This window comes from Mobula birostris, chromosome 8 (assembly GCF_030028105.1).
Source record: "Mobula birostris isolate sMobBir1 chromosome 8, sMobBir1.hap1, whole genome shotgun sequence".
NCBI lineage: Eukaryota > Metazoa > Chordata > Chondrichthyes > Myliobatiformes > Myliobatidae > Mobula > Mobula birostris.
The window spans coordinates 38818488-38833467 of NC_092377.1; the positions used below are offsets into that span (position 1 = coordinate 38818488).

The 14980-nt window shown below is 40.2% G+C and overlaps 1 protein-coding gene across 2 annotated transcripts in view; it reads right to left on the reverse strand.

Annotated features, from left to right (window-relative positions):
• Positions 1-14980, reverse strand: part of mta3 (metastasis associated 1 family, member 3) — a 211968-nt gene that overhangs the window by 85341 nt on the left and 111647 nt on the right. For both annotated transcript variants that reach the window (XM_072265019.1, XM_072265018.1), the window contains one exon: positions 1247-1346. In XM_072265019.1, coding sequence (XP_072121120.1) covers positions 1247-1346 — 100 coding nt within the window. The remainder of the gene's footprint in view (positions 1-1246; positions 1347-14980) is intronic.

Here is a 14980-nt window from a genome sequence, read left to right on the forward strand (position 1 = left end):
ACATTCCTCCAACAGTAGTTTCTAGTGTATACTCAGCCTTTTTATTCCTTACATAAATATATTCATCTCCTTCTCCTCCTTTACCCTTTGGATTCTGTTAAATTCAGTTTTTAATTCACTAATCCTACTATATTGATGCTCGGTTTGCTGCCAGTGTTTGCCTAATTGCACGTTGATGGTGAAATGTAATTGCATCTGCTGTGATTGCACTGTGTGCACAGTAGAACGACTGCTGAGAAGAAACAACATGATGATTACACATGCTATTTACATGGTAGTAGTTGAATTAATTATGTGATTATACTCTATGGCTGACCGATAGTTCAATATGTTTAGAGTCAGGATCTAGACAGATCATAATAAACTAAAGGCAGACCACATGCCTATGAGTCCTAAACATCCATACAACACATTGATGCAATCATGAAGACACACCAGAGGCCCTACTTCATTAGGAGTTTAAGGAGATTTAGTCTGTCACCACTTCTATAGGTGTATGGTAGAGAGCACTCTGACCGGTTGCATCACAGCCTGTTGTGGGCGTTACAGTACACAAAAATGCAAGACCCTGCAGAGAGTTGTAGATTCAGCCAACTCCATTGCAGGAGCATCAAACACAACTTCAAGAGGTGGTGCCTCAAGAAGGCAGCATCCACCCTCAAGGACCCACATCAACCAGAACATGCCCTCTTCTTGTTGCTACCACCGGGGAGGGGTACAGGAGCCTGAAGACCCACACTCAATGTATCAGGACCAGTTTTTAACCCTCTGTCATCAGATTTCTGAACAGTCCATGAACATCACATCATTCCATATTTTTACCCATTTATTGATTTTGTATTTTATAGTAGTATTATGCTTATGCACTGTACTGCTGCTGCAAAACAACAAAGGTCACGTTATATGAGTGATAATAAAAGTGCTTCTGATACCAGGCAATTTATTCCCAATGTGTATCTGCAATAACATAATGAAAAACAAAATGCCACTATTCCAGAAGGAGTTCATCAATTGGCAGGAGACATTTGTCAATCATTAGTATCTAGATATCTTACTTTTGCTATCTGCTCTGACAACTGCAAACTCATTTTGACATTAAAATACTTGATTTCTCATGGCAACATGTAACACCACATGTCAGGTATGTAGGCACACATGCATGCAGAATGACAGCATCAGGGCCAAGCTAATTTTCCTGTTGTCTATAAAACTCTGGCTAGCAAAGGAAAAACAAAGTTGAACTTACCAGAGTAATGTCCCTTGAAGCAGCTGCTGCACTCATATGTAAACTTGGCTGTCTGACAGAACTGCTACAATCCAGAGCTCTAGCAAATGTACCCACAGCACTGTCATGGGAAAGAGACAAGGGAAATAGTCAAAGAGCTTCATTATTCATATGCCACATAAGTACTAAAATTTAATAATAGGTACATTGGAAAGAGATTTCATTTTGTATCTGAGGCGTGGCACTTAAAAGCATTCAGTTTACGCATAGAAAACATGCCATTCAGCCCAACCAATCTGAGTCTCTTCCTGTCTTTCCTTATTTAAAACCTGTCAGCCTAAACACCTATTCCCTTCTCTCTCATGAATTTGGTCATCTTCCCCTTAAATGTCTCCATATTATTTAATCATCCCTGCAGATATTATCAGGACAGCATAATGAATATTTTTCAGGCCTCCTTTGTATAGTTCTCATGTTCCAGGTTCTCTGCAGCTCAGTGGTGACAGACTAAAATCATTTTTGAAGGTGCAGGAATTTATGCACTCCAGTTCCATGGTCCATTATGACGACAGACTAAATTTACTTTTATCTGAAAATACAGAAAAAGTTCTATATTCTTACTCTTCTAGCTAAATGTCTTACAAATTGCAGCTGTAAACTGAACACAAAAACAATAATGTCCACTATCAATGTTTATGGTGCTGAATTGAAAAATAAGATGGGTCAATCGATTGATATTTAAGATTTAAATCTTCTCAAACATAGAAATGCCTTTACAAAAAGATTTTTTTTTTGCTTGGATGGCTCCTTGTGCAATAGGATCCTCCATTTCTGCACTTGCAGACCCCAGCCAGTTTGAATTGGCAACAAGATTTCCAGAATCTCCACCAGCATAGCTGCACCACAAGGCTGTCTGCTTCATGACTGTGAGGCTAAGCATTGCTCCAATGCCATGTCCAAGTCTGCTGATTACACCACTGCCATTGGCCAAATCAAAGGTGGTGACAAACCAACGTAACGGAGGGAGATTGAAAATCTGGCTGAGTGGTGCCACAATAACAACCTCTCACTCAATGTCAGCAAGACCAAAAAGCTGGTTATTGACTTCAGGAGGAGGAAATCGGAGGTCCACTGGGGGATCAGAGGTGGAGAGGGTCAGCAACTTTAAATTCCTCTGTTATCATTTCAGAGGGCCTAACTGGGCCCAGAACACAAGTGCGATAATGAGGAAAGCATGGTAGTGCCTCTACTACCTGAGAAGTTTGTGAAGATTCAGCATGACATTCTAATCTTTGACAAACTTCTATCAAAGTGTAGTGGAGAGTATTATGACTGGTTGCATCACGGCCTGGTATGGAAACAGCAAGGCTTTTGAATAGAATATGCTACAAAACGTAGTGAATATAGCCCAGTAAATCACTGGGCACTTCTAGATGGAGTGCTGTCGCAGCAAAGCAGCATCTATCATCAAGGATTCCCACCACCCAGGCCATGCTCTCTTCTCGTTGTTGCCATCAAGAAGAAAGTACAGCAGCCTCAAGACCCACACCATCAGGTTCAGGAACAGTTATTACTCTTCAAGCATCAGGCTCTTGAACCAGTGGGGATAATTTTATTCAACTTCATTCACCCCATCACTGAACTGTTCCCACAAACTATGGACTTACTTTCAAGGACTCTTCATCTCATGTTCTTGATATTTATTGCTTATTTATTTATTAGTATTACAGGTCCACAATCCCTTATCTGAACTTCTTAAGCCAGTTGCATTTCAGCAGTCAGAATTTTTCAGATTTCAGACCCCCCCCCTACCCCACCAATACCAAAAAACACGTATGCCCTAGTCCCTTATTTAACCTGTTTCACTGTGGTGGACTTTAGGACCCAGCAGCGCACCAAACCTATGCGCATCCTCCCGTATACTTTAAATCATCTCTAGATTACTTATACCTAATTCAATGTAAATGCTATGTAAATAATTGTTATACTGTATTGTTTAGGGAATAATGACAAGAAGAAATTTTATTTCCAACAAAAACATTCAATAAAACATGAAAATATACAACTTCAAATGAACCGAATCAAACACATGGTAAATGACTTACTGGAATAAATGTAGAACATCATTGTCACTATAAAACTTCAGTAACTTGTCTTTCTGTTTATTTAAATCATATACAGTGGTAGTTCCGACACTATTTTCTTCAGTAAGATGCCGCACAGACACACCACGATCAAGCTTCTTCAATAACTCCACTTTCTGCATTATTGATAGAGAAGATTCCTTCTCTTTTTCTCATTGTTACCCATAGGGGTATCTACAGCTTTTTTTTGACATTTTCACAGTGAAATTAAACACAAAGTCAACAGTGAACACAAAATATCAGCGAACAGCAAATGCACGTGTAACCAGTACGAGCGCCGAGCCACAACTGACGTCTGGCAGCCTCTGCTAGTGCTGCCACATCACACCTGAGTGGCGTCAGCTGTTGGGGAAAAAAACTTCGGTTTTCGGAGCTTTTTGGATTTCAGATAAAGGAATGTGCACTTGTATTATTACTTTTCTCCTTTGTATTTGCCCAGCTTCTTGTTTTTTGCACATTGGTTGTTTGTCCATTGTGTTGGGTGCGGCCTTTCATTGATTCTATTATATTTCTTGGATTTACTGAGTTTGCCTGCAAGAAAATGAATCTCAGGATTGTATATGGCAACATATGGTATATGTACTTTGATAATAATCAATTTACTTTGAGCTATAATGTGGAGAGGTAAACAACACACAGGTATTGAGCAGCAGTTCAGGGGGCAGATTTGGACAAGTTCGAAGTTCATAGTCACTAATTTAAGATTCTTTTTCTTGCAGTCATTCGCAGTAAATACAAAGAGACACAACAGGATCAATGAAAAACCACAGACAAGATGGAAAAAACAACCAATGTGCGAAAGACAAAGAGCATATACAAAAAGAAAAAATAAAATAAATAAGCAATAAATATTAAGAACATGAGATAAAGAGTCCTTGAAAATGAGTCCACATATTGTGGGAAGTCCATAGGCATTGGGGCGAGTGAAGTTATCCTCTCTGGTTCGAGAGTGTGATGGATGAGGGGTATTAACAGTTCCTGAACCTGGTGGTGTGAATCTCGAATCTCTTGTACCTCCTTCCTGATGGCAGCAGCGAGAAGAGTGCATGGCCTTGATGGTGGGGCTCCTTGATGATGGATGCTGCTTTCCTACTCCTGTGGATGTGCTCAAAGGTGGGGAGGGATTTACCCATGATGGACCGGCTATATCCTCTAGTTTTTAATTAGACAGGTTAAAAAAAACTAAAAGGGCAGATGTCTTGGGTGATTTCAACTTCCCCAATATTGATCGGCACTTACTTAGTGTAAAAGGTGAAGATGGAGTGAAATTTGTTAGGTGTGCCCAGGAAAGACTCCTGGCAAAATATATAGACAAGTGACTAGAGGAAAGGCCGTACTGGATCTGTTGCTAGGCAACAAACCTGGTCAGGTGACAGATCTCTCAGAGAATAAGCACTTTGGAGACAGTGACCACAACATCCTGATGTTTACTATAGCCTTTGACAGGAATAGGAGCAGATTGTATGAAAAAGTATATAATTGGGGGAGGGTGAAATTTGACCCGATGAGGTAGCAATGTGGGAGCATAAATTGGGAACAGATATTCTCAGGGAAATGCACAATGGAAATATGGAGGTTGTTTATGGAACACATACATTGGGATCTGTATAGGTTTGTCCTGTTAAGGCAAGATAAAGGATGGTAGGGTGAAGGAAACATGGCTGATAAGAGATGCAGAACATCTAGTTAGAAGGGAGAAAGAAGCATATTTAAGGGTTAGAAAACAATTATTGGACAGGGGGGTCTTGAGTACAAGGTAGCCAGGACAGAGCTTAAGAATGGATTTAAGAGAGTTAGAAGGGAACATGAGAAGGCCTTGGTGAGAAGGAGTAATGACAATTCTAAGGTGTTTTACACGTACATGAAGAACAGAGGGATGAGTATAGTCAGGATAGGACTAATCAGAGTTAAAAGAGGAAATATGTGCCTAGAGTTGGAGGAGATGGGGAAGGTTCTTAATGAATACTTTGTTTCAGTATTCACCAGTAAGAGAGCCTTGATGAATGTGAGGTCAGCATAGTACAGACAGATATGTCTGAATATGCCAACATTAAGAAAGAGGATGAGCAGAAACTTTTGAAAAATATTAGGATAGATAAATCCGGGGCTGCACCAGATGTATCCCAGGCTGTTACAGAGGGTGAGGGAAGGGATTGCTGCACCTTTGGCAATGTTCTTTGTGCCCTCCCGGCCACAGCAGTAGTACCAGATGCTTGGAGGGTGGAAAACATTATTCCTTTGTTCAAGAAAGGTAATAGCGATAATCCACGGAATCATGGACCAGTCTTACGTCAGTGATGAGCAAACTATTGGAAGGGATTCTTGGAAACAGGATTCATGAGCATTTGGAGAATCATAGTCTGATTAGGGATAGACAGCATGGCTTTGTGAGGAGCAGATCCTGCCTCATGACACTAACTGAAATATTTGAGGAAGTGACAAACCAAATTAATGTAGTGAATTTGGTGCGTATGGATTTTATTTAAGGCATTTGACAAGGTTCCTCATGGTAGGCTCATTTAGAAAGTCAGGAGGCATGATTTCAAAATTGGTTTGTCATAGAGGTAGTGGTAGTTCTGCAACAAGCTGTTCTTGGAACCCTGCTCTTTGTGATTACAAATGAGGAAGTGGAAAGGTGGGTTAGTAAGTTTACAGATGGCACAAAAGCCGCTGGTGTTGTAGATAGGTTGTTGACAGAATGCAGAGTTGGACTGAGAAATGGCAGATGGAGTAAATCAGGAAAGTGTGAAGTGATATATTTTGGAAGGTTAAATTTGATGATAGAGTATAGGGTTAATGGCAGGATTCTTAGCAGTGTGAAAGAACAGAGGGATTTTGGACTCAACATCCATAGATCCCTTAAATTTGTTGAGCAAGTTGATAGGGTGGGGACGAAGGTGTATGGTGTGTTGGCCTTCACTGACCAAGGGATTAAGTTCAAGAGTCGTGAGCTATTGTAACAGTTCTATAAAACATTACTTTGACCACCCAGAGTATTAGACAGTTCTGGACCTCTTTAATAATAGAAAATATGTGGAAGCTTTAGACAATGCAGAAGAGATTTACCTGGATGTTGCCTGAATTAGAGAGGATGCATTATAACAATAGCTTGAGGAAGCTAAGGCTTTTCGCTTTGAAATTAGAAATGAGGGATGATCACAGATGGCTTGGAAGAGGTGTATAAGATGATAAGAAGCATAAATAGAGTGTCAGCCAGAGACCTTATCCCTCCGAGGGTAAATGTCCAATAGGAAGGGGAATAACAAGAGGGGTCTAACAGGAGGGGACTGAAGGAAGGTATAGAGATGGATGTCTGAGGCAGGTTTTTTAAAAAACAGAGCTAGTTGTAGGTGCATGGAACGAGTTGCCAGGAGTGGTAGTAGAGGCAGATACATTAGGAACATTTATGCAACTCTTAGATAGGCACGTGGATGAAAGAAAAATGGAGAGATATGTGGGAAAGAACACTTAGATTGATCTTGGGGTATATAGAACATGGAACATAGAAATCTACAGGGCATTACAGGCCCTTCAGCCCACAATGTTGTGCTGACCATGTAGCCTACTCTAGAAACTGCCTGGAGTTACCCTCTACTTTTTCTAAGCTTCATGTACCTATCTAAGAGTATCTTAAAAGACCCTGTTGTATCCGTCTCTACCACCATTGCCAGCAGTGTATTCCACACACCTACCACTCTCTGTGTGAAAAACCTACTCCTGACATCCCCTCTGTACCTACTTCCAGCACCTTAAAGCTTATGCCCCCTCATGTTAGCCATTTCAGTCCTGGGAAAAAGCCTTTGGTTATCCACATAATCAATGCCTCTCATCATCTTATACACCTCTATCAGGTCACCTTATCCTCTGCCACTCCTAGAAGAAAAGGGCAAGTTCACTCAACCTATTCTCATTGGGCATGCTCTCCAATCCAGGCAACATCCTTGTAAATCTCCTCTGTACCCTTTCTATAGTTTCCACATCCTTCCTGTAGTGAGGTGACCAGAACTTTACATAATAGTTTAAAAAGTCAGCACAACATCATCAGTTGAAGGACCTGTACCATGCTGTCCTAATCTGTGCATTATTACACGGAAACAGTTTGTTGTGGTTGCTACTTGTTCATTGCTTAATCAAGGAATGGGGTGATTTGAGCCAATTATATACCTTACACCCAACAAACACCTTCAAAATGTAAGAATCTATCTCCTTCTTGTTCTAGATCTTTTTCCATATATCAGTGATCAAGTCAACTTCAAGTTTATTGTCATTCAACCACATACATGTATCCCGCCAAATGAAAAAGTGTTCTGCTGGACCAAGTGACATAATACAGTTCATATAACTGAGACACAACAGAAGATGATATACCCACAAGTAAGTTAACAAATATTAAAATATACTCCAGCAGAGCACCACTTAAAAGATGTAAAGGATGAACAATTACACCACTGGTTGGAGCTGGAGCTTGAGCAGCCATTGTGACTGGATGCACCACCATCCTGATACATAACAACGTGATACTTCTCCCAGAATCGTAGACTGCTATAGTTTAGGCCACTTGACCCACCGAGTCTATCTGAAGATCCTATTCCATAGCTTTTATCCTGCAGATCTAGAAACTATTCTCAGGTCTTTATCCAATGTCTTTTTGTGGCATTAATTGATTCTATTTCTGCTACCCTAATGGTCAGTGAATTGTAGACCCTGATTTTCTCTACATCTTCTTGAATCAATCACCCAAAATTCTGAATTTGTGTTCTGGTTCTTAGAGTAATATACTGGTAAGGGAAATATCTTTCCTCTTTTTACCCTACCTAAACCACTTATACAGTTCCATTAAACCACCTGTCATTCCACAGTGCTTCAGGCCAAAGGACACTGACTTCTCTAACTTAACTTTATTGCTGAAATCCCTCATCCTGGGGACCATTCTAGTGAATCCTCGCTGCATGCTCTCTTGCACTTCCACACCCTTCCTAAATTGTGGTGACCAAAACTGAATGCAATATGTCAGCTGTGGCCTTTAAGAGTGCTTGTAGAAGTCCAACATACTCCCTGTATTTGCACTCTATAGCTCACTTTGACATTCAAATGCAGGCAACAAATAATTTTTCATTGCACTTAATCAATCCCTTTTTAAAAAATGTTCAGAAAGGAGACAGAGTTAAAATGCAATACACTAAATTCTTAAATCATCTTGGTAGGTTATGCACATTTGGTGCCCGTACCCCCAGTTGTGCAGACATACCAGATCTGCAATGAGAAGCTGAGTAGCACAGTTACGTCACTTGACTATTAATACACTTTTATTGTGAATTTGCAGGGATTAAAGAGGTGGAATGGATTATCTGAAGGAGGGGGTGGTGGGAGGAGAGCAGGGCAAATAAGGGGGCTTGAAGGCAAGTAAGGGGGCTTGAAGTTAGTGGCTTGCAATCAAGTTGCTGGATGTTGGTATCCTGGACAGAAGATGATTTTCTTAGTCATAGTCACTGTCATACTTTATTGATCCCAAGGGAAATTGGGTTTCGTTACAGTTGCACCAACCAAGAATAGAGTATAAATAGAACAATATAAAACCATAAATAATTAAATAATATTTAAATTATGCCAGATGGAAATAAGTCCAGGACCAGCCTATTGTCTCAGGGTGTCTGACCCTCCAAGGGAGGAGTTATAAAGTTTGATGGCCACAGGCAGGAATGACTTCCTATGATGCTCAGTGTTGCAACTCGGTGGAATGAGTCTCTGGCTGAATGTACTCCTGTGCCCAACCAGTACATTATGTAGTGGATGGGAGACATTGTCCAAGATGGCATGCAACTTGGACAGCATCCTCTTTTCAGACACCACTGTCAGAGAGTCCAGTTCCATCCTCAGATTACATTTGACCACCATCTCAGAAAGCTCAGAGTCACATATCAAAAATGGTGGAAATTTACAGCCTGCTGGATAAAGTCTTTCAGTGCAATAGACTTGGTGAAAGTCAATACTACCTCTCAAAATCACTGTCATTTTAACTACTTTCCCCTCTGGCTACATCAGGAGTACATGTTTTGGCGGTTCTTGCAACAAATAACTATAAATGCATAAAACATGTAAACTTATAGCCAGTATACCTGCGTTAGCTCTGCTACAAAGGGACCAGAGAAGACAAGCAGTTGTTCAAGTTTGTAGCTTTGGTTGATTTCCCACTGGTGCGAAGCATCAAAACTATAAACTAAGTTACGGTAAAATATAAGTGTTTTTTAATAATTTCTCACTGTTCATTATAAATCAAATACACTTTTTTTAATAATGTGAGTGTCACATGATGCAGAATAAATCTTTAATAGGACCAATGTAAGGTGCATCTACTGCATGTTTTGAAATTGAATTTCAGGACATATTCAATTTTCCATCAAGTATGAATTAATAAGAGAACTATTTTTAAACTACCCATATTTAAATTCATGTTGTATGCTTTTGCTGGTTAGTTAAGTAAGAGAAGGAAACACTATAAGAAATGTACATCCCACTCTGCTTGCACAGCAAGGTTTAAATAAATCAGCCAGCCAAGAGCAAGGTCAAAAGTATATACAACCTTTAACTGAATTAATTGTTTATGCAGGGAATACATTGCCATTTGTCACTGACTTGCCTTCTGTTTCTTGTGTATTGCAATGACATTTGCGTATAGGTTAAGAACTTTATCATTCAGAGTGTCCTCTACTGTTCTGCAAGGTCCATTGCTACATGGATATTTTACATAAACTGCCTGCTTTATTTTAATTTTTTTGATGCAGCTAAGTAACTTGTTTTTTTCCATGCTCAATATCATGCCCTATTTTGGCATCACAGAAGTAGCTTATTCAAAAAAATCTTTTTAGGTTCTTAAAAATATTATGGATTCTGAGGAAGTTTTATTTCTCTATAAACACTTATTCAGTTAATTAGGAATGTTATTGTTACAATTTGTTAACATGTTTTAAATTGGTATATGATTTTGCAGACAAGATTTAGATGTCTGATGGTGTATTTGTTAATCTTACATCTGCCAAGATTCAGAACAATGTTTGAAGTATGACACCTGTGATACTAGCCAACTGTAGAGGGCAGTATTAGTTACATCAAGCATCCACATTTTGCTCCTTCTCTACCAAAAGCTTATTTAATTGCACAAGTTAATTTATTGCTGAGTTTCACAAAGAAATCTTTGCAGTGATCAAAAAAATCTCTTGTAAAGAAGTCTTGATTCAGTACATGTTTCTGTGGCTTTTATTCCTTCTCTTGCATACACTGCTTGCTCACAACATTTTTCCACTCTGTCTCCCTTCCTTTCAAACACCTTCAGAATTCTTTTTCCTTTTGATGACTTGTTCAGTCTCTGCCCCTGATTTTTCTCCAAAGAAGACTATGCAAGAAAATAGTGAGTAATATTGTGATAGTAAGTGCACTCAAAGAATGGTAGGTAACAGCATCTGACTTATTGAGTCAAGGCCAGGATAAAATCTGTACCATGATATGGGAAGAGTGAGCTGATAGGGCCAGACTTGGCATGGGGAGAGAGTGAGGAAATGGGTTTAGGACTGAACCTGGTGCTAGAATGTTGCTGGAATGTTGAAGCATTAATTCTATGAACATTGGGTGGGATCCATCATTGGGCACTCCCACTTTGATAATAAATTTACTTTGAACTTTGAAGGATATCCTGGGTGTTATAAGGAAAGAATGGTGAAAGCTAGTAACTAGCAAATAAGGATGGGGATTGTGCTAATGTGGTAACAGGGAAACACAAACAAAACCTAAACATAGAGATATGGAATACAGCAGTGGTGACGCCAAGTTTCAGGAACTTCATTAACTCTGTTAAAGCGTACACCCATTGTTGTAACAGAAAACTGGATTTACTGTTAGAACAATGGATAATCATTTTATTCTGTGATCGAGACCTAGTCTGTTACTTAAATAAGACTTTCTGTACCTAAAATTCTAATATCAAAACCTAAATTTACTGTTAATCAATTTCTGTGTAGTCTCATCAACTGAGAATGTAAAAGCTGTACCAAATTTGTTCTCAGGCTGATCAGCTGAACTGGTCACTTTGTGCTCACCAGTTTTAATAAATCACCCATTATTTCAAACACCAACTAGAGGTGACCTTTCACGTTTTTCCAAGCAAACACCAAGGATGGCAATGATGACATCAAATCAACTTAGAAAATGACACAAATAATTTCTCAGAGCAGTTAAGCCAGAGTGTAATCAGGTCAGAAAAATACTCCAAGCAGCAGAGTGAACAGATGGGCATGAATTGAAAGTGGCTTCAATCACATCCACCATCACACGACCATTTTATTGCATAAGGACCATGTGAACGTGTACTCATTTTAATCCAGCATAATTGGATAGAAGAAGGAGCAAAACATTTGGTTCATTCATGCAATTTATTTCCTGTTACATTACGCCTTACTTCCAATACCACCCTGATTATTGGAAGGCTATGGCTACAGAAAGACACCACAAACTACCTGTTGTAACATGAGTAAAAACGCTTCTTATATTTCCATTTTATACCAAAGTCATAGTTAATTAGCACCTTCAAGTCTCAGTAGAAGATGCTGTAAATATATTGGCTGCTTTTTATATTGAGGCTTCTTCTCCCTTCAACCCTGATTTATTAAAGTTTCGGGGAATTTGAGTTGAACTGAAGATGAGGTGCTTCTCCTCATATCAAGCTTCAATGGAAAACTGCACAAAGGTCAACATGAGAATAGGATGAAAAATTAAAATAACAGATGACTACAAGCTCAGGTACACCCATACAGACTAAGCGGAGGTGTTTTGCAAAGAGGTCACCCAGGGACTGACCAGATCAAGAGCACTGAATGAAATCTGAGTAGAAAAAGTGGTGGGTGAATTGCTCCTTCACATGGAAGGACTGTTTAGGTTCTTGTAAAGAGGGAAAGTGTAAAACGGAAGATATTGCAGCTTTGCAGTTGCATGGTAAAGTGCCACAGAAAGAATGTATTTGACATAGATGGAGGAACCAGGGAATAGTGCAGTTAACAGTCTCGTCCAAATGATAAAAGTGAAGGGGAAGACATGAGTGGTGGTGGAAATTCAATGAACATTTACAGAGTATGATCCATTAAATGTGAGGTCTAATGGGTGGAAAATGAGGTCATAGGGAACCTTGTCCTTGCTCTGGTTGTGCTGAGATTCAGCAACAGCAGTGGTGAAGGAAATGGAACTGACATGGCTCAGAAATCTGTTAATGGTACAGAGAAGCCACAGGTTGAGAAGAACGGAACATCTCTCAGCAATGCTGGTAAGGGAAGTCTTATCATAGGAATAGATACAACGGAGCAGAGGCTGGAAGCTGTGTTGGGAAGATCTCCTGAGGGAATACGGTCAGGAAGACAATGGCTTGATGTTCAGTGTAGGGATCATGGTCCAAAAGAAGATCTGAAGAGGTCTCCCTCATGCAAAGCTGACCCAGGTGTCCCAAATGGAAAATAAGAGATCAGTTGGCCAAATAACATCATCACTAACTTGTCAAAAGATTAGACAGAAATATTGGGATTGGGACAATAAGAGTGGGGTGGTGAAGGTTCATAGAATATAGAAATCTACAATACATTACAGGCCCTTTGGCCCACAATTCCGTACTGACCATGTAGCCTACTCTGGAAACTGCCTAGAATTACCCTACCACTAAGCCCTAAATTTTCCTAAGCTCCATATACCTAAGAGTCTCTTAAAAGAGCCTATCGTATCTGCCTCCACCACCATCGCTGGCAGTGCATTCCAAGCACCCACCACTCTCTGTGTGAAAAACTTACTCCTGACATCCCCCCTGCACCTTCTTCCAAGCACCTTAAAACTACATCCCCTTGTGTTAGCCAATTCAGCCCTGGGAAAAAGTCTCTGGCTATCCACACGATCAATCCCTCTCACCATCTTATACACCCTCTATCAGGTCTCATCCTTCCTTGCTCCAAGGAGAAAAGGCCAAGTTCACTCAACCTATTCTCACAAGGCACGCTCTCCAATCCAGGCAACATCCTTGTAAATCTCCTCTGCACTCTCTCTATATCCTCTCTGCATCCTTCCTGTAGTGAGTTACCAAAACTGAACACAGTACTGCAAGTAGTGCCCGACCAAGGTCTTATATAGCTGTAACATTATCTCACGGCTCTTGAACTCAATTCCATGGTTGTTGAATGCCAACACACCATATGCCTTTTTAACAATACTGTCAACCAGCGCAGCACCTTTGAGTGTCTTAAGGACACTGACCCCAAGATCTCTCCGATCTTCTACAATGGCAAGAGTACCACCAAATTTGACTTACCAAAATGAATCGCTTCACACTTATCTGGGTTGAACTCCATCTGCCACTTCTCAGCCCAGTTCTGCATCCTATCGGTTTCCCGCTGTAACCTCTGACAACCCTCCAGACTATCCACAACACCCCATGACCTTTGCGTCATCAGCAAACATACTAACTCACCTTACCACTTTTTCACCCAGGTCATTTATAAAAAAATAGATCCCTACGGAACACCACTGGTTACCAACCCCCATGCAGAATACAAACCATCTACAGCCACCCTTTGTCTTCTGTGGGCAAGCCAATTCTGGATGCACAAAGCAAAGTCCCCTTGGATCCCATGCCTCCTTACTTTCTGAATGAGTCTTGCATGGGAAACCTTATCAAATGCCTTACTGAAATCTATATACACTACATCCGCTGATCTACCTTCATCAATGTGTTTTGCTACGTCCTCAAAGAATTCAATCAGGCTTGTAAGGCACGACCTGCCCTTGACAAAGCCATGCTGACTATAACCTAATCAGAGTATGTCTCTCCAAATGCTCATAATTCCTGCCTCTCAGGATCTTCTCCAACACTTGTGCACCACTGAAATCAGACTCACTGGTCTGTAATTTCCTGGGTTATCTCTACTCCCTTTCTTGAACAAGGGGACAACATTTGCAACACTCCATCCTCCAGTACTTCTCCCATCCATATTGATGATACAAAGATCATCGCCAGAGGCTCAGCATTCTCCCACAGTAGCCTGGGGTATATCTTGTCCAGTCCCGGCAACTTATCTAACTTAATGCTTTTCTAAAGTTCCAGTACATCCTATTTCTTAACGTCTATATGCTCAAGCATTTCAATCCACTCTAAGTCAATCCCACAATTGCCAAGTCCTTTTCCCTGGTGAATACTGAAGCAAAGTATTCATTAAGTACCTTTGCTACTTAATGGTTATTCAGAGGAGGATAATAAGAGCAAGTAATGGTCTTGGAAAAATTCAGACTGCCAATACCACATCACCAGCAATAAACTGATCAGGAATGGTAAAAGGACAGAAGGTAGCCTAGGGAGTTCTAGAAAAAGGAGAAGCATTGACAAACTGGAATGAAGATTATTATTGGGTTCTTGTTCAGTGGTAGTACAAGGTGGTGGGATAAGCAACTGATGGATCTCTGGGGAAAATTAATCAGGATTATGGAATTAGGTTCTTGACGGTCAACATAGACAAGCTGGGCTGCAGACATTGTTTTTGTGCTCTAAAACTCCTAAAAAAAAAACTGAGAGAGAATCATCTCAACACATATG